Consider the following 27,814-nt stretch of genomic DNA (forward strand, 5'->3'; position numbering starts at 1 on the left):
CGAAGAGGTCTCGAACCTGGGCTCACCGGTTCCCAAAGCCGAGACCTTACTACATGCGCTATAAGAGACTTAAGAATATAGATGATAAAATTGCATAAACTTTATAGCTTCAAATTCGCGTACTCTCCATGTTACACAGATACAAGTATACCTTCTTTCCATATATTTATACTTTATACTGTGAAATTAAACCAAATATATGAAAATATTATTAGGTTAATTATATGGCCCTAGACATCTACTATATTAATTAGACATCTTTTAAATTTGTAATAAATCAATTCCGGCTTTATGACTGAATTAGTAATTTTGAAGTGTCAAATAATATTTAAAACGCAAAGTGAAACACAGAACACTTCACTTTTATATTTGAATCGCATGTCATTTTATTACCTACGTATTTTTTCATTTCCCTTTAGAACTTCGGTTTTCTTTCGAAAAGATTGTATTTTTCGTTCCATTACATGCATAGTTTAACGCGCGAGTGATCTTAATCGTTAATATTTATTACTCTACAAATTCACCGCTTCGACTATTTAAATTAATATTTCTGTATAATTACAAGCTTTTTTTTCTAAACATACAGTTATTAATTAAACAGAACAAATTAATGTTTTACGTGTCTCTGTAAATTAATTTAAGAGTCAAATCGGCGAATTTATAGAAAATGTATTAACGATTCTAGGGCCATAAAATTAACCTAATAATATATTTATACGTTTGGTTTAATTTCACAGTAAAAAGTATAAATATATCGAAAGAAGGTATACTTGTATCTGTGTAACATGGAGAGTACGCGAATTTGTAGTTATAAAGTTTATGCAAGTTTATCATCTACATCCTTAAGTCTCTTATAGCGCATGTGGTAAGGGCTCAGCTTTTGGAACCGGTAAGCTCAGGTTCGAGACCTCTTCGACTCCTTTTTTTTTCATTTTTTATAATTTTAGAATATTTACAGTAATCATTAATAACTTATTTGAATTGATAACGAAATAAAAATTAAATTTTTATAAGAATATTTTGAGCGTAACTATGGAATATTAAAACCCCATTTTTACATATTTTTTAATCTAATATTTTCATGGCAATAAAAAAACATTCTACAATAAAAAAAAAAAATTTATTGGATGGAATCGAACTCGAATCTGAGGTTTTAAAGATGGAGGAGGATTGAAGCAGGACGAAAAGGAATTTTACTCGGCTCTTCGGCTAAACGAAAGTTAGATCGAGAGGGAGAGAGAGATCTGATAAAACTATGCCGTTCTCTCTCGAACTCGATGTATAGCGAAGATGTCCGAAGCTGAGCGATGGTAGCCGAAGGTGGTTGCACACGCATTCGCACCACAGTAATGGTGTTTGTGCCTAACAAAGTGCTTCTCATTCGCGTCCGACAGATGGCGTTAGAGGCTTTATGGAATTTTCGACTTTTACAAACATCAGCGCCGCCTACCGGCAAGGATTATTTTAGGACCCTGCTATGAGCTATCTCCCGTTTCATCTCTGGTATCACCAACCGCCTTCCAAGAGGGGACTTCCCCTCTACGGCACTCTCCTCCCTCCTACGGGAGACTTCTCCGGGAACTTCCCGGGAGAAATCCACCCTCTCCTTCCCCTGCCACACTGCATCCGAAGGCTCACTCGGACCAGAGATGAAACGGGTGATTGCTCATGCGAGGTCCCGAGGCAATCCCTACCGGTAGGCGGCGCTGGTGTTGGCAAACGCGTCTCAGGTCCATCTAACTCCTAACGCCATCTATCGAAAGAGACCACGAAGCACGAGCGTTAAGCTTAGAATAGGGTAAAACAGATATGCATTGTTGCCAGAAAGCGGACCGTCGGTCTGCAGAATTTTCCCCTCCTCTTACAACCACAGATGCAGGCTCGTTTGCGTGAGCCATCCTCGCTGCTACCGCTGCTCGATGGTCACGAACACAAGTAGAAGCGTCCGTACATGTGTCGATCGGCTTCGCTCGCTCTCGGCTATCCTCGGATTAAAGAGAGGGCGGAGATACTTTCTCGGACCTCTCTGTCTTTCTCGCTGTTAGCGTCTAGCAGAAGAGTCGAGGCAAAATCTTTCCGCTTCGCTTTACCGAAAATTTACTAATATTCAATGTCATTTACATTTGCAGCCCAATGCCTATATACCTGATTTTTTCAGCATATTTATTTATGAGCATTGACTTATTTAAATCAATAATCAATTAATGAAATGCGTATTTGATATATAATAATTATTTTAACTACAATTTCATCGCTATATTTCGCTTATTTCCGTAAAATCTGCATTTCTTTAATTTATTATTGATTAGTGTAAGTCAATGGCCATTAAGAAAAAAAGAAAAGAACCAAGCAGGAATCGAACCCGGGCCCACCAATCGCCACGCGGTTACCTTACCGCCTAGACTACGAGGCTTCTTTAGTGCACCGTAAACAGATAGTCTTCTTAAGGGCTTGAAATTTTCTATTGAACCATATAAATAAACGAGCAACCGACAGCTTTATTCATTATTATTCTATCACAATGGTACACAAATTAAAGAATAATTATATAATGAATAGTTTTCAAAAGCTTTTCCAATAACCAAGAACGGAAACTGCGAGCGTTGATTATTTATCTTCGTCCTTGGCTATTGGAAAAGCTTTGAAAACTATTCAAAATATAATTATTCCTTAATTTGTGTACCATTATGACAGAATAATAATGAATAAAGCTGTCGGTTGCTCGTGTATTTATATGGTTTAAAAGAAGATTTCAAGCCCTTAAGAAGACTATCTGTTTACAGTGCACTGAAGAAGCCTCGTGGTCTAGGCGGTAAGGTAATCGCGTGGCGATTCGTGGGTCCGGGTTCGATTCCTGATCGGTACTTTTCTTTTTTTTTTTAAAATTAAATTTTTTTTAATGGCCATTGACTTACAATAATCAATAATAAACTAAATAAATGCAGATTTTACGGAAATAAGCGAAATATAACGATGAAATTATAGTTAAAATAATTATTATATATCAAATACGCATTTCCTAAATTTATTATTGATTTAAATAAGTCAATGCTCATAAATAAATATGCTGAAAAAATCATGTATAAAGGCATTGGGCTGCAAATGTAAATGACATCGAATATTGGTAGATTTTCGGCAAAGCGAAACGGAAAGATTTTGCCTCGACTCTTCTGTTAGACGCTAACAGCGAGAAAGACTGAGAGGTCCGAGAAAATATCTCCGCTCTCTCTTTAGTCCGCTTTCTGGCAACAATGCATATCTGTTTTACCCTTTTCTAAGCTTAACGCTCGTGCTTCGTCGTCTCTTCCGATAGATGGCGTTAGGGGTTAGATGGACCTGAGACGCGTTAGCCAACACCAGCGCCGCCTACCGGTAGGGATTGCCTCGGGACCTCGCATGAGCAATCTCCCGATTCATCTCTGCTCGGACCCAGTGTTCCTACCCCAAAATCCAGGGCTCTCGCAAGAGTCGGGTAGTGGGGATGGGTAAACTCACCCTAGGACTCCTAGGCTAGGAGTTGGGGGGGCTCGGAGCAACTAGCTAGTGGAGTAGGAGGCTGAGGGGTAAGGGGACTTCCCCTTCCCTAAAACCACTTCTCCACCTCTGCTTCCTCCCGTGGCTAGGGATTTTGCTGGGGAATACCTCAGGGAAATTGTCCAGTCTGGAAGTTTGAATAGTCCGCGCTTCGTCCTAGGGATTCTTCCTTTCTTGATTTCTGGGGAAACTTCTTCGGAAGAAATTCCCCAGAATTTTGACAGGAACAAATTCCTAAGCTTCCGTTAACTTTACGTTTAGTTCGTACGTCACTTGGTATATGAGCGATTCTACCATTTCGGGAACTGGTTTACCGAGGCGCGTCCCAGATTTTTTTGATATTCTCAGATCTTGTATTCTTTATCGAAAAATGATTCTCTAATTTTTTCCAGAATTTTTTATCCATCAGTTACGACGTGGTTATATTGGAAAGTTTTTAATTTTAAGTACGTCCTATCTTTTAATTTATTTTCTATACTTTTTCAAATAACTTAATAAATTTTTTCACACATGATTTTCATGTAAGAAAATCTCACCTACCAGTAGAATAATTGTTCTTCTAGTAACATCATTTTATACCGAAGAAATTAGCGTTTATAGTTTAAAAATCAATTTTTCAGGAAATGCGTATTTTTTAATTTTTTTTAGTGTTGTTTTCGTAAAGTTGAGAAAATTTCACATGGAAACTGTAATTTTCAAAATGGGATTCCTATTAAAACTCGTCGAATCGATAATAATAAAAAAAAAAGAAATAATAAATAGTTTACCGCAAGTATTATGGACTATCTCGATTCTTAGGGACTTTTTTTCCAAGTATGACACAAGAGCCTGTAATATTTTTTCGAAATTACTTAATTTTATTACTGTAAGTGCCGGTGTCTTTGGTTAAAAGCCGAGATTACATAGGAGTACTAATCTAAATTTTTTGTTCCCCAACCCTAAATATACTCTTCTTTTGAAAGTTTAAAATTTGTAGGTTTGAAGTTGATTTAATAATAAAAAATGATATACAAAGTAGAAAAAACAAATTGTGGGAGCTATTACTGCAATTAAAAAAATTTTAACTGATACTCCTACGTAATCCCGATTTTTGCGCAAAGACACCGGCACTTACAGTAATAAAATTAAGTCATTTCGAATAAATATTACAGGCTCTAGTGTCATACTTGGAAAAAAAGTTCCTAAGAGTCGAGATAGTCCATAATACTTGCGGTAAACTATTTATTATTTATTTTTTTTTATTATTATTGATTCGACGAGTTTTAATAGGAATCCCATTTTGAAAATTACAGGTTCCATGTGAAATTTTCTCAACTTTACGAAAACCATACTAAAAAAACAATAAAAAAATACGCATTTCCTGAAAAATTGATTTTTATACTATAAACGCTAATTTCTTCGGTATAAAGTGATGTTACTAGAAGAACAATTATTCCACTGGAAAGGTGAGATTTTTTTACACGGAAATCATGCGTAAAAAAGATTTATTAAGTTATTTGAAAAAGTATAGAAAATAAATTAAAAGATAGGACGAGCTTAAAATTAAAAACTTTCCAATATAACTACGTCGTAAATAATGGATAAAAAATTCTGGAAAAAATTAGAGAATCATTTTTCGATAAAAAGTACAAGATCTGAGAATAACAAAAAAATCTAGGACATGTGTCGGTAAACCAGTTCCCGAATTGGTGGAATCAATCATATATATTGTATAAAATTTTGTATAAGTGTTTATTTATTGAATAAATTTTTATCTTTGCTAACTAGCAATTGAAAGTCTCATTATTGGACAAACCTTCCCACCTTAATCCACAGGTTCTGAGCCGACATTCTGCGCTGTCTCGCACAAGGTGGAAAATCAATCGCGAATGCATTCTCCTCGTTAACCGCTGATCGCAGAGGCTGCCCTGCTTACCTCGTAATGGATAATTGCACGGAATTCGTCAACTGAGAAATCAAAGTTATGGCCCAAGTATACAGAATTGCACAGATAACCATTAATCCAAATCATGCTCAAGCCAACCCCGTAAAAAGAATTAATCGAACCTTGAAAACGATGATCGCAATATACGTCGAGCATAATCACCATCAATGTGATAGAAGATCTGATGAATTACCGTTCGCCATCAACACTTCCGTTCAAAGCTCTTCCCAATTTTCCCCTGCATTTCTGAGCTACAAAAGAAACCCTGTTCCCATATTGAACCTGAGAAACGAGGAAAACCCCCGGAAATTCGAACCTAGAGAGCCTACCATTTAGGCCGAGAAGATCATAAGATTAAAACATGTTCATAACCTAGTAAGAAAAAACTTAGATTGATCCTCCATCAAACAGGCAAAAGAATATTACAAACATCGACTCATTATTATAATTAAGAAACAATGTCAAATCCTCCAGGAGCCAGGGATTAACTGCTAAACTAGCATCCAACTTCGTTGTACTCTACGTCGCAGACAACGTTATTTTCCCTGCCGTATATCGATCACGCGCCGAAGATAATATGCTCATAAAACGCATTCACATCAAAGATCTTAAGAATTATGTTGCAACTCATCCTTCAAAATTCAAAAATCAGAATCATTCCCTCCTATTAGGTACAAAAAGATGTTACCGCACTAATGGGCAGGGCCTGAAAGGAGAATGGTCCGGAGCCACCGCACCGACAAGTATGGGAAGAGTCCTCCAAACCGATTCCGCTCGTTAACCTCTCCAACTCCCTAATTCTGCTGATTGCCGAACTCCTATCTTGCCGAATCCCCATAACCCCGAACCCTCGCTTTGCCGAAGCCCAGTTCATTCCAAGCCCCCCTATGTAGTTTAAAGGATTAGGATGGAAGCAGAGGAGGCCACGAATATACATTTTCCTTCTCCAAAACAACCGCTAACCATTCTAGTTCCGTACCTCCAGAGTCTTCATCTAAGACTACCTTACTGCGATCCACTCCTCTTCCCCCATTTTCTTCCTCCAACTCTTCCTGTTCATCACAAACTCTCAACCTCTATATACGAGACCACAATTCTACTGCCTCTATCCCTAACACTCTTTCTTTTCGTAACCATCGTTTTCTATACCCTTCCCGGCTCGCACCCCCCCCCCCCTCCGTACGTTTGCTTAAAGAAAAATTCGCGAAAGTCTAATTTCTGCAACTGTGTTGTGCTTGGACTCTCTATCCCCAGCATCTTTGCCTATTCCCCTCTCACTTCCTCTCTATCTAACCTGCTCATATGTTCCTTTATTAACTCCTTATTACCCAATGCCCTTTTGCCGCATTCCTCTTCGCGCAATAACCAGCCACCTACCACCCTTCGATCTTCCCTATCCAACATCTACACCGAGATCGCTGCACTTTATCACTATTCCCGATCGGGTTACATCCCTTGTTAAGTCTCTCTTCCAATATTTGGGATATCACGATGACTACGTTTTCATTCCACTGTTCCTATCAATAAACGAGTTGGGCTTGCAGATGTGAAGGTCATACTTAGCGCGATTGCCCGTAACCTAACCGTTTTAAGAGGCTACCCTCGTGTGATAGATTAAATTGAAGGCTACTTTGAATAATGATTTCTTATCACTAAATTAAATATAATTGAATGGTCATTTAATATATTATTATAACTATCTTCATAAGTAAGAGATTATTATTTTAACGTAGTTTAACAAAATTGTGTTGTAGTAATTCGAATTAAAATATATAGCACTTGAAAAAAAAATCTTTAATAGGCAGGTCGAAATCCCTTCTCCCCGTTATCTCAAATTGAAAATTGAAACAGATTCTTCATCTAGATGAATACTGCCGTTGTCCCTTCCAGGATTATTCTATGTCATTAAAAGATCTCCAAATGGTGGCGATAAACACAAAAAATGGTCTCTTCCGTCATTTTTCGACTTCAATGAAACAAAAATTTATACATTTTCACGTAAAAAATGTAGTTCTAGCAGAAACGATAGTAGTATTTAACTAGATTAAGAATCTCATTTAATTTGAGATAACAGGGAAAAGAGATTTCAACCTCACCACCTAAGTATGTTTTCTTACAGATGCTATATTTCGATTTTCAAACTACTTTAATACAATTTTCATTACGTGTGCATAGAAACTGGCTCTTTTCAGCGTAATTTACAGGGCCGAATATGGTTCTTTTTACGTTAGTCTCAGCTACGCAAGCGGACTAGAGTTTTACTTTATTTTCGTCGCTTGGGATGAAGAAAATCCCGTTCCGATAGGCCGAAAATGAAGTAAAATTGTAGTAAGTGCGCGGCTGATACTCACTTGAAACAGCCGTTTTCGGTCCGATTGTTAAGTACGATGGAAAAAGTCACTTTCCATACACTTTTGATGAAAAGTATCGTGTATAACACGGGATGAAATAATTTGATGATTGCACTTGTGTAAACGGCATCCTTCACTTCACTCGCGCTGCCAAAATCACACTCATGTTCAACCGTCAATTTTCCTCCATTACTGTACAATATATTATTGTTAAAGTACATTAAAAAAATATTTTGTTACTGCTAAAAATAGCTATAATAATATTTTATAAATGATCATTCAATTATATATAATCGTGTAGTAAAAAAAAATTATTTAAAATAGTCTTCACAATTTAATCCATCTGCATAGATATTCCCTTAACGGGATCCCTCACGCGTGCTTTACCGACAGTACAAGTCAATAAACAATTAGTTTAATAAAATTCAAATGCGAAGCAAATTGAACAATCGTGCCTTTGTAGGACAATGTGCCAGTCCGAACGAATCAAACGAACTTAAAAACACTCAAATTAGTTGAAAAATAACGTTGTACCATTATGCTGCGTTCTTGAAGAGAGGTTACTATTGGTTATTTCCACTTCAAAAACGCGGGACAGTGGTACAGCGTTATTCTTCATCCCATTTGAGTTTTTTTAAGCTCGATTGACTCGTTAGAATTGGCACCTTGTCATAAAGAAGCCCGTTTTTGCAATTTGCTTCGCATTTGACTTTTATTAAACGAATTGTTTATTAACTTCTACTGTCGGTAAAGCACGCGTGAGGGATCCCGTTAAGGGGATGCATTGAGCGATCTAAACACTCATTCAAGTTTATCTTCCAAACTATTAGGAATATGAACTTTTTTGTAGAGGTTAAATTTACTCTTTTGACTGTACTGAAGCGCGCTAAAAACTCGGTTTCTCAAAATTATAGAAAAAAATTTTCATAAAAATTATGAATACTTGTAATTTTGTTGGTCATAATAATATTGAAATTTAGGCCTTGTAACGCGCTAAAGAAAAGTTCTATGACTAATTTGAGACCAAGAAGAAACAAATATACCTAAAAATGTGGAAGATTTTTTTGAAAAACTAAATTAGCTATTGAAAGACAAGTTTTACACTATTTTACGGACGGAGAAGTTTCACAGTGCGTTAGACAAGGACAAGCCTATTAGCTCTCTTCGCTTCAGAAGGGGTACCCACTCTCTCCCCACCATTTCCCGCTAAACAAACCAACTCTCCTACACACAGCAAGCTGGCTGGCTAACGCTGCCTGTCGGTGTGAATCCGTAGCGGAATGGAAGAACAAATAATTATTTGTAGATTTCAGGGTTAGGTTTTCGCATATCCGGCGTTGTACCGCCCCTCCATATCATTTCTGGAGGCTACAGTAAAATTTTCAAATTATTTTGTCATCTACAAGTCCCAAAAAACTTGATTCAGTGGACGAATGCACGACTCGTAGCAGCCGACGCTGATGCGCTACGACACAACTTAGAGATCAGCGTCGGCTGCTACGAGTCGTGCATTCGTCCACTGAATTAAGTTTTTTGAGACTTGTAGATGATAAAATGATTTGAGAAATTTATAGTAGCTGTCGGAAATGACATGGTAGGGCAGTACAACGCCGGATTTGCGAAAATCTAACCCTGAAATCTATAAATAATTATTTGTTCTTCCATTCCGCTACGGATTCACACCGACAGGCAGCGTTAGCCAGCCATCCTGCTGTGTGTAGGAACGTTGGTTTGTTTAGCGGGGAATGGTGGAAGAAAGAGTGGGTACCCCTTCTAAAGCGAGAGAGCTAATAGGCCTGTCCTTGTCTAATGCACTGTGAAACTTCTCCGTCGGTAAAACAGTGTAAAACTTGTCTTTCAATAGCTAATTTAGTTTTTCAAAAAAATCTTTCACATTTTTAGGTATATTTGTTTCTTTTTGGTCTCAAATGAGTCATAGAACTTTTCTTTAGCGCGCTACAAGACCAAATTTTCAATATTATTTTGACCAACAAAGTTTCAAGTATTTATAATTTTTATGAAAATTTTTTTCTATAATTTTGAGAAACCGAGTTTGTAGCGCGCTTCAGTACAGTCAAAAGGGTAAATTTAATCTCTACAAAAAAGTTCATATTCCTAATAGTTTGGAAGATAAACTTGAGTGAGTGTTTGAGTCGCTCAATGCATCCCCTTAAAACGATTTTCCCCTCTTTCCCCCTTCTTATATCTTCCGTACCATCTCTACATTATCAACACCAGCACTATAGACGTCTGAACGTATTTGAATTCCGCACTACTTTGGACAGTCCGGCCAACCCAACTCAGATCAGAACAACCAATTTACTTCCATTACTGGATCAAGAAAACAGAATGCAACAGGAATCCATCATGAATATTGATTGGCGCAATAAGGTCCGCATCAAGAACAATGGCCGTTGACAATGATTGATTGGAGGATTATGGAAATTAAGGATACGGAACAGGGAACGAAATCCGGTAAAGAAGAAAAAGGAAGAAACAGAATCACTCTCTGCTACTTCGTGATTTTCGCCTGTTCGATGTCCCTCGATGACAGCCGCAGCAGTTTTCTTTCACGAATTACTATCCTCTGACCTCACTAACATTGTAAGAATTAATTTCGGATCTATTTGGACCTCTTTGTCGTTGAATAATTTTTTGGCATATTAATCGGCGGTATAGTGTTTGGTGTCCTCTTTCTCTGGTGCACGGGAGTGCATTTTCCTTGCCCCTTTCCCAATATTCCACAAATATCTCGACCCTCTCCCCCTTCTTGTTTTCATTTCTCCGCAAGGCCACTTCTGTATAATGTGTATTGTAATGAAAATGAACTGTGTATGGTTGAATTGTATCTGTTAGAAGTGGGTTGGCCCACTAGGAAAGTTAAATGTGGATTGGCAACAATAAAGGTTAGAAGTCAGTTGGTAACAATGATTACCATATACGAGTTGGCAGCATTGATGTTTCAAATGTGAGTGATGTCATGAAGAGGAAAGACGGTTGTAAGAGAGTATTCAAAGAGAGTGGATACTGAGTGTAAGTTTTTGTATAAGTTAGAAGAGATAAAATAAAAGTATGTGAAATTCTCTCAGGAAATAGCCTTAATTAACAGCTTCTAAGCGTGCGTGAGACCCGTCAGGGCGACCCTTCATCTTAACACATTGTTGATCGCCAATTGTACAACGTATATGCATGAAAAGACGAGTTAACCGATCATCGATTAGCAAAGTGTTACTATCTAGCTTCCTTATTACTTTTCATATATTGTAGTTCATAAATAATTATAAAAATAAATCCCAAATGTTGTTTAAATAATTGTCTTAGTTTTATTTCCTTACCTACTATTAGTTAGTGTGCGGGTTTTCGTAGGAATCCTGTGCTCCCTGGTTATAATATATATGTCGGAACGTTGTGAGAGAGACGGTGGGCAGAGTGATTGTTTATGTTTTGAATGTTAGATTGACCTTACGAGTACGACTCGGGAAGAGAGGAAGGAGGATGGGAAGGATGCAGGCAGTTGAGCGTGAGCAGCTACAGCGTTAAGATATAGCAAGTTGTAATTCTGACAGTGTATTAAAAATAAATTGTTTCTTTGAATTGTGGATTTGTGTTGGTGCTGATTTAATTGTTCGGTTGTTGACTGATTTCTTTAAAATGTCAAACTTATCTACCCCACCCCTTATACGCCTTACTACATATATATATAGGGCATTCTCTGTCACAAAAAGGCCACACCCCCCCCCCTCCCTGCACATTTCAATTATTGAGATAAAATAGTTTTCAGCATATGAAAATTTTTGTTGAAATATGTATTTTTTAATGCCGTATGGCGTTGTGAACTTTCAAAATGGCTGACCCAGAATTGAAGCTAAAATAGAGGAATGCGTAATTTTTTTTAATATTATGTAATAACTTTTGCATCTGGATTACGAAATGCCTCTAGATAAGTTATATTATGTTTCTTTACCTGCCGAATCTAAATCCATTGCGAAAAGTGAACTAGCATGTCAAAATTAATTTAAAAACTTTTTTTTATTAATTTTTTTTCAAAACTAAAGGTTGAAATAAAAATTGTAGAAGAATAAATATGTCTTAGAATTTTTTGAATAATACTCTTAAATTTTTTAAGAATTTTTGGAGACTTTTTTTGAACATTTTAATTTTGCGATTTTTAAAAAAATCCAAAATTTTCTATAAAAATTTTGACAATATTCTTCATAAAATTCTAAAACATATTTATTCTACTGCAATTTTTATTTAAACCTTTAGTTTTTAATAAAAAATTAATAAAAAAAAATTTTTTTTAAATCAATTTTGACATGCTAGCTTACTGTTCGCAATGGAGTTAGATTCGACAGGTAAGGAAACATAAAATAGTTTATCTAGAGGCATTTCGTAATCCAGATGCAAAAGTTATTACATAATATTGAGAAAAAAAAATGACGCATCCCTCTATTTCAACTTCGATTCTGGGTCAGCCATTTTGAAAGTTCAACAACGTTATACGGCATTAAAAAATAGACATTTCCGCGAAAATTTTCATACATTGAAAAATATTTTATCTCAAAAATGGAAATGGGCAGGGGGTGGCATTTTTAACAGAGAATGCCCTATGTATATCTACATTCGAGCGATTTTAACCATCTCCCACATTTGATTCGAAGATGTTACCTAAAGAAATTTGAAACACTCGAGCGTTACCTTGAACATATAGTATCGTTGTTTTCTCATCTTCACCAAGCTCGCTTCGAGCGATGCACTTGTACTCGGCTTCGTCGCTCTTTGAAGCCGCTGGAAGTCTCCATATTCCATTGTGGAACTGGGCTTCCGGACTCATATTTCCATGGAGTCTGATCCATTCGACCTGCGGTGGGGGATTGCCGCTTGCTTCACAATTGAATTCGACTGGTTCGCCCTCCTTTACTTGTAGGTAAGTCGGTCTGATAATCACTCTCGGTTCCACTTGATTACTTCCTGAATTGATTACAATAAAAGATCCGTTATATTGAATACAAAAAACGAGGTAGCTGTTAAAAGTATATTCTAGAAGCTTTTTCCCTGCATCATACCTGAAATCCCTAATAAACTTTGTGGAAAAGCTGCGTCCAAGGGTAAAATTTCTTAATCTAATATTTCTATACATAATGTTTATAAATATAATAATAATATTTGTACGTACCTCCAACGGAGAGGGTTACTTTTTTAATACCGACGTTAACACCGTCGCTCACTTGACAAACGTATACACCACTGTCGGACACCTTCAAGTCTCGGATGACCAATAATCCCTGATGATCGTCTATGCTCCTGCCAGGAGGAAGCTGTCCTCCATCCTTTTGCCATCTTATGTTCACTGAATTCTATGAAAAAAAAAAACAATTGAGCTTTTGTTTTTTTACAAATGCAGTTATCTCTAAAAAGGACCATTGCTAACTTACAAGATCCAGAGATTTTCCTGTGCAATGGTATCTGATATTATCACCAGTTTGAACTATCTGGAATTCCGGTTCCTGAATAGAAACAACAATCTTTGGAGGCACAATTGTCGGAATAGCTGGCGTGGTTGGTCTAGCCGAAACTGAAATCAAATCAATTTTATATTAATATTTGCAGAGCTCATAGCACACAGAAAAAATCAACACCTGCGTTACACACATAATCAATTTAATATAACTGAACAGATTAATTCTACCAGAGGTCATAAAGCATATTTAGTGCTAAATAACTAATAACGTCATCACAAACATACGCCACATACATAAATACATATACACACTTACAGAATAATGAGAATAATATCCTGAATGAAAACAAATATCGCATAAGTGTAATTTTTTAAATTGCAATTCACCTTACCAACAACAATCTCAACAAGTTAAATTGCACGTTTTTTTATGACCAACGTACGATTTTATTATCAAGCCCATAACACTGTTGAAAAGTGCAAAACTAGTATGTTTGAAAATAGACAATAAAAAAAACTGAACAGTAGCAGCAATAGAATGAAACAATAATTGGTGCTAAGATAGGTGCAGAGAGAGAGAGAGAGAGAGAGAGAGAGAGAGAGAGAGAGAGAGATGTCGACATTTTTACATAAAAGAGCATGACACAATAGGACGAGTACAATTTTGTAAATGAAATAATTAAATAATAAGCAATTCTAGAAAATTGTAGCGGACGACCAACAAGGACTTTACAGTAGATGATGCGCTTTCTATGTTCTGTGAATTCGTTCGAAAGCTTCATTTCGAACCTGGTGTCATAGAAGTGACGACCCTGATCACTTCCTGCCTGGCCTGATTTATCAAGTGGCACTCGACGTTGAAGGGTTCACGGTCCACATGGACAATCCACGTGCGAAAGGCACCATTCGGAGTCTTCATAAAAAGGCTACGAGTTTTATCGGTCCATGCAGTCAGCGGATAGCCGTTAAGAGGCGACAATTTCAAAGATATATGCAGCATACCAGGATATTCGTAGCGACACGTGATATTTATGCAGGAATAGGCTGCTGTCTGACTCATCATAGGCGATAAACTTACCCTCAGTTCACCTGAGATCCCAGCACAGAATTTTATAACCACCAGATTAGCATACATACGTGTTATAGCTGTACCTCTCACTCTCTTCCCTCATAAAATTCTGGAAATGCTCAAATTGCATGCAACGTACGTGCAGCGTGGCAAGAGATAATATATATATTTACAGCGTACATGTATTATGATTTCAGCAGCTTAATCGTGCTATTAAATGGAATAATGTAGAGAACGAAAACGAGAAAAATATTATACAAACTAATAAAAAAACAATGAAGAAGAAAGTGGAGATATTCGATTGAATTTGTTGTAATAAAGGGAGAATTACCAAAGTCTTGGCAGAACTCTCCTGTGTAGCCAGGTAAGCAATGACACTTGATTTGTCCAGTTCTACCGATTTCGCAGCTCTCCTCGTTATTGTTGCAAGGACAGGAATTGCAGGAGCCAAGGAAACTGATGGATCTATCACTGGTGTCCCTGTAATAGCCACGAGAACAGATCTCGCAGGAGGTACCACTGTAACCAACTGGGCAACGACAGGCCTCAACTTGGATAGCTCGACTGTTCCCAGTTGGATTCTCTACCGCGGTGTCCATGCTGATGTCACTGATGTAAGTAGCTGACATTTTATCGCTGTGAGTAGCTCTGACCAATATCGCTTCCAAATTGGACAATACCGTCATCATGTCCGTGCGGGATGCTCTTCTTGGACCTTCAGGCGCTAAACGATTCCATTCGGACTCTCTTAGCTCCACCGAGTAAGTCTGAAATCGCGCAAACGCGCACAATAAAGGATTATTATGTTGCAAAAACAAAGGTAAATTGTCTGCATTTTGAAAGAGAAAGAGAGAGGGACAGAAGAATGCAAGTATGGTCTCACCAGTGGAGTGTCTGGTTCAATATCCTCAGGATTCGTCCAGAACAGAGTTATACCGTTACCGATTAGAATAATGTCTTGGTCCTTGTAATTGGTAGCTCCATAGTGGGCGCTAATATGCTGCGTCAATGTTAACTTTCCAGCGTAACTCTTGACCTTGTTGCCAGTGAAGACTGCTGGAAGGGACCAGTACAATCTGCGAGCTCGATTATCGGAGTACCTGTAGCCGATCTCGTTCAAGGCCAAGTTTATCTCGAAGCCCTCATCGATAACCTCACGTCGGGAGCTAGAAAATAAGTGAAAGTTAATTTGATTGGAAAATGGGTGGAGGCCAGTGTGGTGTGTAAGGAGATATAACAGTTGTTGTGAGAAATTGTGAAATGCATCTTCATGGTACATACGAATCTGTAAGGGTGAAACCGTGCTGAGAGTCGTAAATCCCGACAGGTATTTGCTGGATGTACAAAGAGCTTTCGTGGCACTGGTCGGTGACTCCACTGCAGTGGCACTCATTGCAGCCATCGACATTGGCAGTTGAGAGTCCAAATGTGGCTGGTCGACACCTGTTGCACTCTGGTCCTTCTACGTTACGTTTGCACTCGCAGCGTCCGCTCACGCAGTATCGACTGAGAGAGCCAGCCTCGTTACAGTTACAGGATTCGGTGGTGTCTGTCTCGTTCCCTGGCTGACAATCGTAAGGGCTACCACGTTTCGCATCTCCTGCGTAGCCAGCCTCGCAAACCTCACAGAAGTCTCCGGTAGTATGATCGGCGCAATTCTATATGCATAAATACATACAGGATACGTTAGATTGAGATATTGAAGTATCATCAAGAAGGGTGGATGGCTGTTTGAAATTTTGTAGTGTGGGTTAAGCGCATAGTAACCCGGAAGAAAGAGATAGAAAAAGAGAACAGTACACTGACCGTATGTATGACGTCTCTTGATGCATTTAGTAATTGTGTTATAGGGTCGCTCATCATCAAGAATTCAAGACGAAAAAGGGCGAGTTAGCGTAAATTTTGAATTACCAAACTTTGAATAACAAAATTTAAAGTTTTTTTAGTCAAAAATCTATGCTAAAACTCGCTTCTTTGTCTGAGTTATTGGTGTTGGGGAGCCCTCTAACGCGGTTCTTAAATGCATCGAGGGACGCCATACATGCCGGTCAGTGTACTACTCATATTGCTTCTCTATCACTCATAGAAATCTCTTCCTGAAATGTATTTTCACTACTTTGGTTGATTGTTAGCGTAAAAACATGAGGCTATAATAAAAAGGAGCGAGAAATACCGATGCATGAGCAGTTGAGAGTGTTGCTAAAATTACTCGTTGGATGCTCGAATTAAAATAAAAATAGTATTTACTGCTAATTGATATTTTATGAGCATAAACAGTTTTGAAAAGTTTAAATAGATATTCTCTTTAGGGCTATAGTAGGGTATAATAGGGCTAATAGGTGTAAATTTAAAGTACCAGAACACATCATTAAAACTAAGAGTCCGATGCATGATTGAGTTATTAAGAGAAACGGTAGTGTCTCGACGGCAAATACATATAAAAGTAGATAATGACACGTCTATACCGCCGAGCACTATCGTCTAACTTATACCTCAGTAAGTTTGGTTGTCCCAATTTTCAAACCGATTTATCTCCATGAATTATCCAATATCATGATTTAAGTAAAGCTTTTCTTAAAATTGTTTGAACAAGCTTTCAATTGAGACCATGAATATCAAAAACGGTTCATCCAATCCAGAGATCTCATATTGTGTTATATATATATATATATATATATACGAGAAGCAAAGTGAAAAAGAAAAAGTAACCAACAATGTGTTTTACTATTAATTTCTGTAAATTTTTCACGATGCATTGCGTATATGTATACGCATCATTATATTATTATTACTTTGCTATAATTGTTTTGCTCACGTTGAGTATGGATCAAAATTTGTATAAAACTTGGGTTTAACGTATAATGACAATATTGCTATACTATTCAGTTTCTAGTTTAAATATTAACGACGTAAATTTAATTTTTCAAGCGTAATGGGGTACGGGAACTTATTATCTTTAAAATTGTTCTTTCAATACCTATGTATTTATGTATATCAACATTACAGAGCAAAATTTGGGCCAAACGAAACGGCCTCATTCCTTAACCGATTTTAAAATTTATGCACCGTTTTGGAAACGCCCGAAGATTATCTAGCGATCTTCGTTGGCCGATTTTTAAATTTCATTTCTTTTTTTTTAGTTTTTAATTTTTTTAAAAATCTGCCAACGAAGATCGCTAGATAATCTTCTGGCGTTTTCAAAAAGGTGTATAAACGTGAAAATCAGTTAAGAAATGAGGCCGTTTCGTTTAGCGCAAATTTCGCTCTGTAATGTCGATATACAGATTCCCTTTAAGAAAGTTATTAATTTATTTTTAGAAAACGATATAAACGAAATTACTTTGAAAAATCTGACTTCAACTGATATAGTTGAGTTAATACCAGAGTTGGGATTAAGAATGCGATTCAGCGTTTACTGGAAAGAGAAGTTTGGTGCAGGAAGCATATGTAATGCAGGTAGCAGCTCTTCTAGCACCATTTGTGTAAATACTTTTTTACTGAAGATTTTTTATATCTTATTTTACATCAGTAAAAAAAGAATTACTTGTGAGTTAAATTTAATTTCGTCTTTTAATAATTTGCTTATTTAAAGCTGTAGACCGTTACTAATAATAAATAATTTTAATATAATTAAATATTTTTTGAAGTCAAAGAATTATTTGTTTTGATCAACGAAATGTAGTTACCTACAAATACTTTATCTGTAGCTACTACTTTACTTTTTTAACTTTCAGGTTGGCGATACAAATCAAGAAAATATTGAAATCGAAGGGTCCTCAAACACAGATTCCTTCGCTATAAATAGTATTGGATTCATCGATGTTTAAAATATTATAAATAAAAATGCAATATGTTCTAAAATTCTAAAAGGATATAAAAAATCGAAACTATTGTCATGAAATTCAAGAAAAGTTTTGATCGACACAATAATATCTTTCGTGACAGAACGAGGAATAAGGCATTTTTTTATGTGAACAGATTATTAACTTCACAATATAATTTATTTTAATTGAAGGAATTAATACAATTCGTTAAAACGTTTTAGATTAAAAAATGAGGTCTTCTTAAATATTTCAAATCAAATTGTAAACATTCTTCCATCGGAAAGTGTTAACTCGTATTACATCCCACCAATAAAGAAAAAAGACTCAAAATGTGATAAATCTTTAATATCACCCGGTAAACTGGTGGATAAATATCGCAATTCACTGCAAAAAATAAAAAAATTAGAAGAGGAAAATACCACTACCAATAAAAGAGATGGTGAAGAAGTATCCATTTCATTGTTAGGTAATTATATTTATTGCAGAATATTAAAGGTTGCCAAAAGTGTAAGCTCCTAAGGTTATATGGGAATTTAAAATAATTGTTGAAAATTATCACATAGAGGCATACTTTTCACATAGATTGTAATTTGAAAAATTGTTACCCGGCAAATTTGATATACAGCCTATAGATTTGGGAGATAACTAGAACTAATTCATACTTTCTGGAAAATATTGCTTTAACAGTATGAATTAGTTTTATTATATTATTACCAATTTTAACTAGATAATTTTGTAGTGAATGACGAAATTGAAAAAAGTGTTTCTTGGTTGAAAACAAATCGTATTCCTTGGGACATGGTATGTGAAAAATGGAAAGAAACATTTTTCAATACCGAAACATGCAATGTAAAGATTCTAATAATCTCACAATTCAGGATATATTTACAAATTGGTCCATACTGGAAACCAAGAAGCATATGTTTTAATAGAAACCGGTTTTGAACCTCTTCAAGTTATGTAAAGATTTCGATATTAAAGATAGATTTACTACATTCTACAGTAAAGTTGAAACTGTTTGTAGACTGAATGCACGTAATATGACACTGAAGTTAGCCACAACTTTGCAGCCACAAGTTTGGCAAAAATCAGCATCCAAGTAAATTGACTGAAATAAATGTTCTGAACATTATATATTAATGCGAACTACTAAAGTTATTATGCTTAACGTTTGTTTGAAAAAAAAAGAAAAAAATAACTGAAAATTGCTTAAACGAGAAAATTAAATAAGTATTCTTATAAAGCAATTTTCACATATCAGTGAATTTTTATAATTTGTCTCAACAACACAGCATTGTAGCTTATAAAATTCTAAAGAAAATAAAGATAGTTTCATGAGGCAGCAAGACCCCCTTAATGATTTTTATAAACAAAATGCGGGAAATGCATAAGCGAAACTACGTTTTTCAACGATCTCTTCAAATTTTACCATATAAGTGAATTTTTCTAATTTTTTTTCACGCACACAGCTTGAAAGGCAATAAAATTCTGAAGAGAATAGTGCAAATTTCGTGAGGGAGCAAGACTCCCTTAATGTTTTTTACAAAGAACATAGACAGAAATGCATCTACAAAATCCACGTTTTTCACCGTTATCGTCAAAATTTAAGATATCAGTGAATTTTTCTAATTTCCTTCACGCATAATTTAAGTGCCTTTTAAGCTGTGTGCGTGAAAAAAATTAGAAAAATTCACTGATATCTTAAATTTTGACGATAACGGTGAAAAACGTGGATTTGTAGATGCATTTCTGTCTATGTTCTTTGTAAAAAACATTAAGGGGGTCTTCCTTCCTCACGAAATTTGCACTATTTTCTTCAGAATTTTATTGCCTTTCAAGCTGTGTGCGTGAAAAAAATTAGAAAAATTCATGGATATCTTAAATTTTGACGATAACGGTGAAAAACGTGGTTTGGCAGATGCATTTCTGCCTATGGGCTTTGTAAAAAACATTAAGGGAGTCTTGCTACCTCACGAAATTTACACTATTCTCTTCATAATTTTATTGCCTTTCAAACAGTGTGCGTGAAAAAAATTAGAAAAATTCACTGATATGGTAAAATTTGAAGAGATCGCTGAAAAACGTAGTTTCGCTGATGCATTTCCCGTATTTTGTTTATAAAAATCATTAAGAGGGTCTTGCTGCCTCATGAAACTATCTTTATTTTCTTTAGAATTTTATAAGCTACAATGCTGTGTTGTTGAGACAAATTATAAAAATTCACTGATATGTGAAAATTGCTTTATAAGAATACTTATTTAATTTTCTCGTTTAAGCAATTTTCAGTTAATTTTTTTTGTCAAACAAACGTTAAGTATAATAACTTTAGTAGTTTGCATTAATATATAATGGTCAGAACATTTATTTCAGTCAATTTACTTAGATTCTGATTTTTGCCAAACTTGTGGCTGCAAAGTTGTGGCTAACTTCAGTATCATACACGTAATACTCATGCACTGCTATTGAAAGAATTATTGGAAATAGGAGAAATTATTGATGGTACATTTTTCATTTATTTTATTTTTATTATATCGACGAGTGTCTTAAGAATAAGTTAAATATATTTGTGGAGCACATTAGTAACTTAACTAACTATTTAGAATAATTCCAGAAACTGACAGTCTTGTCAATGATGTACCTTTAAATATATAAGTTTTTGGTCTCGAAACAGAGGGGACTATCTTTTAAGCGTTCATTGAAAACTACCTACCTTTCAGAAGATAATACAAATTTCTTATTTCAGTTAAAATTGAGATAGTTTTCAATGAATGCTTAAAAGATAGCCCTCTGTGTTTCAATGCAGAAAACTTAAATATTTAATGATACAGCATTGACAAGATAGTCATTTTATAGAACCGCTTTAAATATGTAATTATTTTATTAACTCCCCTCAAAAGAGATTTAGTTTTTTGGGAGCATCCGATTTTTCTTTTCCTATGATGGATAATGCCAGCGAAAATTTGGATTGATTTATATTCAATACTACTTTCATTAATTTTGAACAGTTTTACATTATAGATTCTATTGCTGCAATAAAATTAATGTTTCTCTCTTATTTAATCCCGCCGAAAGGATTGCGAAGGAAACAAAAAATATTTCTGAAACCAAGTATTAATGAATGCCAGGAGAGTATGATAGTTCACATAAAGGTATAATTACATTTATTTTATTTTTTCATCTTACTTTTATGCTTAAAGAAAAAAGTCGTTCTTTCTTTCAGTATACTTATAGTTGACCTTAATTGTACACATGGGGTGTACAACACTCTACACATATAAATTTTTAAAAAAATTTATTTGTCAAAAGGCAATCATAGTAAATTAAACCAAAGATCATAAGTCTTATTATCATACGGTATCAGCTGTTTTCGGACGTTGCATTTATTTTCTTTCTTCTTTCAAAGAGAACAGTTTTAAATGGAGTATGGCTGTAATTTTTTATACATCCTAAATGTAAGAATAAAAACAGTACACGAATGCTTTATTCTTTATTGAATTTTATACTAAAATTCGAGCTGAAATCTTTAGTTTAAAATTTTAACTATTTAGCATTGCTGCATTTATCAGTTTGTATATCAATTTATATCTATTTAATTAGGAATGTCTTCTTACAATCCGTTCTTTTTTACAGAATATTAGTGACATATCTCGTATACGGGAGAAGAAGCTTATAATAGCAAAAAAATATTCCTGCACTATCCAACCATTTATTATTATGGAAGGACCAGAGATAACGCAGTTAAATATTTTTTATGTCAGCATTGATAATCTTTTGTATTGTTTACCGTCCACATTGAAAGCTTTAGATATTTGCTTTAAAACCTTTTATGTTTTTAACGCGCGACACCCCCTCAGAAAGCGAACACTTGTGGACTCTTTTACAAATTGGCTTATATAATTTAGAGAATGAAAGAGACAAGAATTTTGGGTATATAAACGAAATATCGATCGCTATAAAATAGGGCAAGCTTTTAATGTTTAAATATGCTTCAATTGTGATTCTTTGTTTATGCGGTAAATAATTTTATTAGTCGTAAGAAAAAATTGCTTATATTTCAATTTCATTTTATATATAATTAAATGCGAGAAACATGTTTCTTTATCCATTTTGTTGTGCAATGTTCCATAGCGATGAAAGTTTTGTAGGTCAATTTAAATCATTTCATAAACATGAAATGTACAATATGTGTGTCATTGCAAATTTAAAGATTGTTTCCGAAGTTTTAGTGTAACATACACAATTACAAAAAACACGTAATATCCAAACATTACCAGCGTACTGATACTGTACAAAATTTAAACCTTGTTCAAAGCTATATGGAAAATAATATTGATAATTTTTTTCATGATAATTCTCTCTCTGCCGGTGATATAAATGATATTGAAACATTTATAAAAACTGTTAATGATAACGTAGTTTCCGTTATAGCGTAATTATATGTATAGTAAGAACACTGTGTATCAAGGAGTTTCGTACATAATGTTATTCAAACATTTAAAGACTTTTATAACAAATGCTTTTCTATTCTACTACAAGACAGTATTTTGAATTATTGTAATAAACATATGAGTTAAAATTGTATCTACGAGTTATTGTAGAAGCGATTGATAAGTTTAAAACAGAGTATGGTACCTTAAAATATTTTACACAAATTAAGTGTTATATTCCACCAAAAAGTTTAATATTGTATGGTGCACTGCGGTATCATTGAAAAATAATTGTAACTAAAAATATGACATTGCAGATAATTCACATAGAAAGTGTATTCAAAAAATTTTTGGAGATGCCATATGTTTTATCAACTATGGTAAATTATATTGAAAAATGCGAGAAAAGTAGCAACTTTACAACCATCTTTAAATCTAAATTATGGGCGAATATTCGAGAGAAGTTTGGTAATAAAACTGTTCTTCCGCTAACAATTTATATCGATGATTTTGAGGTGAATAATACGTTTGGTTCTCGTAAAGGGTTTCAGAAATTAGGAGCAATGTATTGTACATTCATGTGTTTATCAGAAGAATTTCAAAGTAAGCTAGAAAACATGCTTGTGTTACAGTTGCAGAAAGTCTTTGATCACACGTGAGTTGGAAATAAAAGAATTTTTTTAAAAACTATAAAAAATCTCAGAAGCCTTCAAACAAAGGGTATTTTAACAAACATTAATGCAGAAAACACGACAGTTTATTTGCCAGTTCTTTTAGTTACCGGAGACAATTTAGGATTAAATAATATTCTAGGATTTTCTAAAGGTTTTGATGCTACTCATTTTTGTAGAATATGCTCCTCTAACAAAAATCTAAGCTTTCAACAAAATCTAGAGGAACCAAATATTTTAAGATCTAAGGAGAATGATAATAACGATTTACTTAATAATACTAATGGCATTGAAGAAAATTGTATTTTCAACAGCATTCCCAACTATCACGTTACGGAAAATATATTTTTAGATCCTATGCATGATATTGCAGAAGGAATATGCCGCTACGATATAGCGAAAATACCAAATGCATTAATTTATAAAGAGAAGTGTTTTACACTGAATGCTTCAAATAAAAAACTTGATTTTTTCCATTCTTCTGATTGTACGAACCAAAATATATTGTTAACTATCTCTGAAAAAGCTATAAAGAATGAGGTGCTTGGGCTCTCAGCCTCCGAAATGACTTTGTTCGTTCGAAATTTAGGTTTAACAATTGATGATATAATACCTGAAAACAATAAATATTGGCAGCTATATGTGATTCTTCGTGAAATTATCTCTATTATATAATCACCTGTTATAAATGAGGAAACATCTAAATTATTAGAGCAACTGATATATGAACATCATGAATTATATGTGCAGCTTTTCGACGAATTTCTGAAACCTAAACATCATTTTCTAATTCATTATCCAACATTATTACGCACTATAGGTCCCGTAAAACAGTTTTCTTGCATTCGCTTCGAGGGTAAACACAAAGAACTGAAAGATACGGCTAAAATTGTAAGCTCTAGAGTAAACATAGCTGGAAAAATTGCTGTGAAACAGCAACTACGATTATTTTACCGGTTTGTGTGTAATTCTGGATTGAATAATGCTATTGTAACTGGAGGAAAGCAGCATAGCTTAAGTATAACTAAATTAAATGGCTATAGTAATATCAAAGATACCATTCCCAATGGCATACTTCATGTGAATCAGCTAACACTATAGATGAGTGCTGCTACATTTGGAATGATTGGAAAGTTGGAAACCTCTCTTATATTGCGGAGCAATTAAAATAATAATATGTTTTTAACTACTATATTCTTAAAAAAAAACGTTATGAAATCCCACAAAAAACAGATTTGACCTGTAAATAAAACGGCAAGCACATATTTTGACCGTGGCAAAAGTTCAAATTTCGAAAAGAAAGTAGTAACACAAATAAGTTACTTGCCGGGGCCCGGGGCCCGTAATGTTTATACGTAAATTGCTATCTTACAATACAAACGTCGCTTCTCCCAATTCCAAAATGTAGCTATTTAATGTCATTGCATACAATAAGCCCCCGACAAGTAATTTATTTGTATTACTACTTGCTGTTTGAAATATTAACTTTTGCCGCGGTAAAAAGTTATACTCGCCCAACATTTGAATTTCACTAATTTTTTTAATTGTAAATATTATTTTGCTATATTATTTAGGCTAGACGATTTATGTACTTGCTGTGTTTCTTTTACAAGCAAAGTCTCTTTTCTGTGGGATTGGTATTTAAAGGTCATACACAGAATCATTGGGGATAAATATGTTAGCATTCGTATATAAACAATGATATTTTGGACGCTGGAGCGAGTAGTCTAATGTGCAGCGTCAAATTTATACTTTGGCATCATTTTACGTATCAATTATTTTTACTGACACATTTTTATTTGTAATATTACGACTCTAAAATTGTAGTATTAGATATTCTAGAATATGAGGAGTCGTATGGAAGTATTTTATTTCTGTTTTTTGTTTTATTTTTTTTTAACTTGGATTCAAAAAAAAATATATACGTCAACCTACTATTAACCCGTCAATGGGCACGCGGGGTGTCCAAAACACCCCAAGAAAAGAAATCTATTGATAGCTTAGCGAAAATTTTGTGCAATCTCTTACAAGTGTTAGCGTTTAATTAATATATAAATTACTTAAAGACATGCAACTGCTACCGTATACGAAGGGAACGTCACACAGATGATATTTATTGAAAAATAAATCTGAATACGTAAATATTTTACGTCAAATCACGAAAAACAAATGGGGTGTCCGTGGCACCTCACGCGCCTATCTACGTAAAAATAAAGCACGTGCCTATTGGCGGGTTAAGACAAAAGGGCAGCGCTAATAATTTTCGTTTACACACAACCTGCTAGCCTCAATCAATTTCATTGCTTTTCTCTATTACCTTTTCTATTTTTTAAAATTCTGTATATAGTATAAGTTGCTAAATATAATAAAAGACTCTGTTGATTTATAAAGCTTGATTCGTTACCAAATATTATATAACTGTAATAAAACCAATATAGTATGATTTAAATTTAAGCCTGTTTACAAATTGGATTAAAAATAATGTTCAACTTTATACAATAAAATGTTAAAATTATTTCATTGAATAAAATTTAGTAGCATTTATTTACTTTTCATTTAATAATATAATACGGTTTTATTAGTACTGGTCCCTTTTACCCCGCACAAGTCAGGCAAAAAGGACTACTTAACATGTTATACAATATCAGGAGCTTCTCTTGTATAAAAAAATTGATAGAAAACGATAGCAAATTTTTCCATCGTGCATAATAAGACTTTTGAATCGTAATTAATAGTGTCCTATATGAATTTAACGATGGAAAATCAATAAGACGCTATCGTTTATTACTTGTAGAAATTCAATAAATTTTTATCGTGAATGTACTAATTAAAAATTGAATAGCTTTTTATCGCTTTCTATAATTTTTTATTACAATGTTAGTAAAACCGTAATTTTTAAGGTTACTACTGCACTTCTTTTGTGCTGAAATAAATGTGAATTGCTTTCATTTTTAATGCTTTGATTATTTCATGTACTTATGAAAAATCCGATTATCTGGCGAAACCTGAACCGCAGTTCTTTGAATGATATTGCTGAGATACTTTATCCATTACACTAAGAATACATTTAAAATAAAATTTCATAAAGATTGTATGAAAAATCATTAATACTGAACTATTATTTATTCATGTATTAAAAATTGTACCAAACTACATACATTATACATATATAAATTATACTAAAATTATGATTACGATTCACTCAAACTTTACCATAACTTTGAAAAAAATATATGTGTAGTAACTCGATATTCGATATAAGAGCTGCTAAATTTTGCTATATGATGATAAAATATAATGTTGACAATATATCCTGAAAACTTTATTCTACATGCTAAGTTGTTTTAATTTTAAAATAATGTATGAGTTTTTTATGATTTTACTATATTGAAAATTCGATTATTATATATTGAACGATAGGAAAATTATCCAAATGAATCCATAATTACCTCATTGGATTTGTGATGTAAATTATATTTTACAAAATTCCGATAAAGATCGAATTAAAGATTTATAGTAAGTTTCATATTTAATAAGATTACAGTGATGAGACATATGAAGCCTCACAATAGAATTTGTGTATCTAGTTTCTGATTAAATTCAAATACAATAATAAATGATAAAATACGATAGAAATCTCTATCGTTTTCTGAGATTCCAACGATTAACACGATTGATTACGATAAAATTTTTATTGTTCTATATCATTCTCTATTAATTTTTTGTGTAAGGGTTTCCAATTAGATTAAAAATCGACACAATTGGACGTAAATACTATATTGCATTTCATATGAACTATACATTTGTGTTTGAATTTATCGGTTTTCAGGCTAATTTAAAAGTAAATATATTTGTCCGAGCTTTCAGCAACTTGTATACAAAGGTTTACCTTAATTATTGCTATATCTGCCATCTGCAGGAATATAGAACGTAAAAAGCAATTATGCAATAAGTACAAGCTGGACCTATTAGCCCCACTCTACCCTAATGCATATTCGTGCTAAATAGCTCTGCTTCATACAAAATATATAAAGCAAAGTAGAAAATAAAAACTAAAATTATTATCCTCGGCCAAAATTTTAAAGCTTTTAATTATTTAACTCTTCGAAATTCGAAAACGCGTGTGCATAATGGACTTGAATTTTAGGCAATAATGTAATATAATGCATTTATCTGAATTAGTTTTTGTTGAATCATGGTATATTTAGTTGTACAATAATATTTTAATAGTAATTAATTTGAAGCGAATGCCATTTTTTCTTAAGGGGATGCATTGAGCGACTCAAACACTCATTCAAGTTTATCTTCCAAATTATTAGGAATATGAACTTTTTTGTAGAGATTAAATTTACTCTTTTGACTGTACTGAAGCGCGCTACAAACTCGGTTTCTCAAAATTATAAAAAATAATTTTCATAAAAATTATGAATACTTGTAATTTTGTTGGTCATAATAATATTGAAAATTAGGCCTTGTAGCGCGCTAAAGAAAAGTTCTATGACTAATTTGAGACCAAGAAGAAGCAAATATACCTAAAAATGTGAAAGATTTTT

At 34.2% G+C, this 27,814-nt stretch overlaps 1 protein-coding gene across 1 annotated transcript in view; it reads right to left on the reverse strand.

The window, feature by feature from the left end:
• Nucleotides 1-27,814, reverse strand: part of trol (terribly reduced optic lobes) — a 668,955-nt gene that overhangs the window by 488,921 nt on the left and 152,220 nt on the right. The window contains exons 36-42 of the mRNA XM_066737443.1: nt 15,621-15,997; nt 15,223-15,505; nt 14,671-15,106; nt 13,245-13,384; nt 12,986-13,166; nt 12,876-12,905; nt 12,508-12,780 (exon numbers count right to left, since the gene is read on the reverse strand). Of these exons, the coding sequence (XP_066593540.1) occupies nt 12,508-12,780; nt 12,876-12,905; nt 12,986-13,166; nt 13,245-13,384; nt 14,671-15,106; nt 15,223-15,505; nt 15,621-15,997 (1,720 nt within the window). The remainder of the gene's footprint in view (nt 1-12,507; nt 12,781-12,875; nt 12,906-12,985; nt 13,167-13,244; nt 13,385-14,670; nt 15,107-15,222; nt 15,506-15,620; nt 15,998-27,814) is intronic.

This window comes from Prorops nasuta, unplaced genomic scaffold (assembly GCF_024137725.1).
Source record: "Prorops nasuta isolate Cenicafe-Biocafe unplaced genomic scaffold, Cenicafe_Pnas_1.2 PNAS00017, whole genome shotgun sequence".
Taxonomy (NCBI): domain Eukaryota; kingdom Metazoa; phylum Arthropoda; class Insecta; order Hymenoptera; family Bethylidae; genus Prorops; species Prorops nasuta.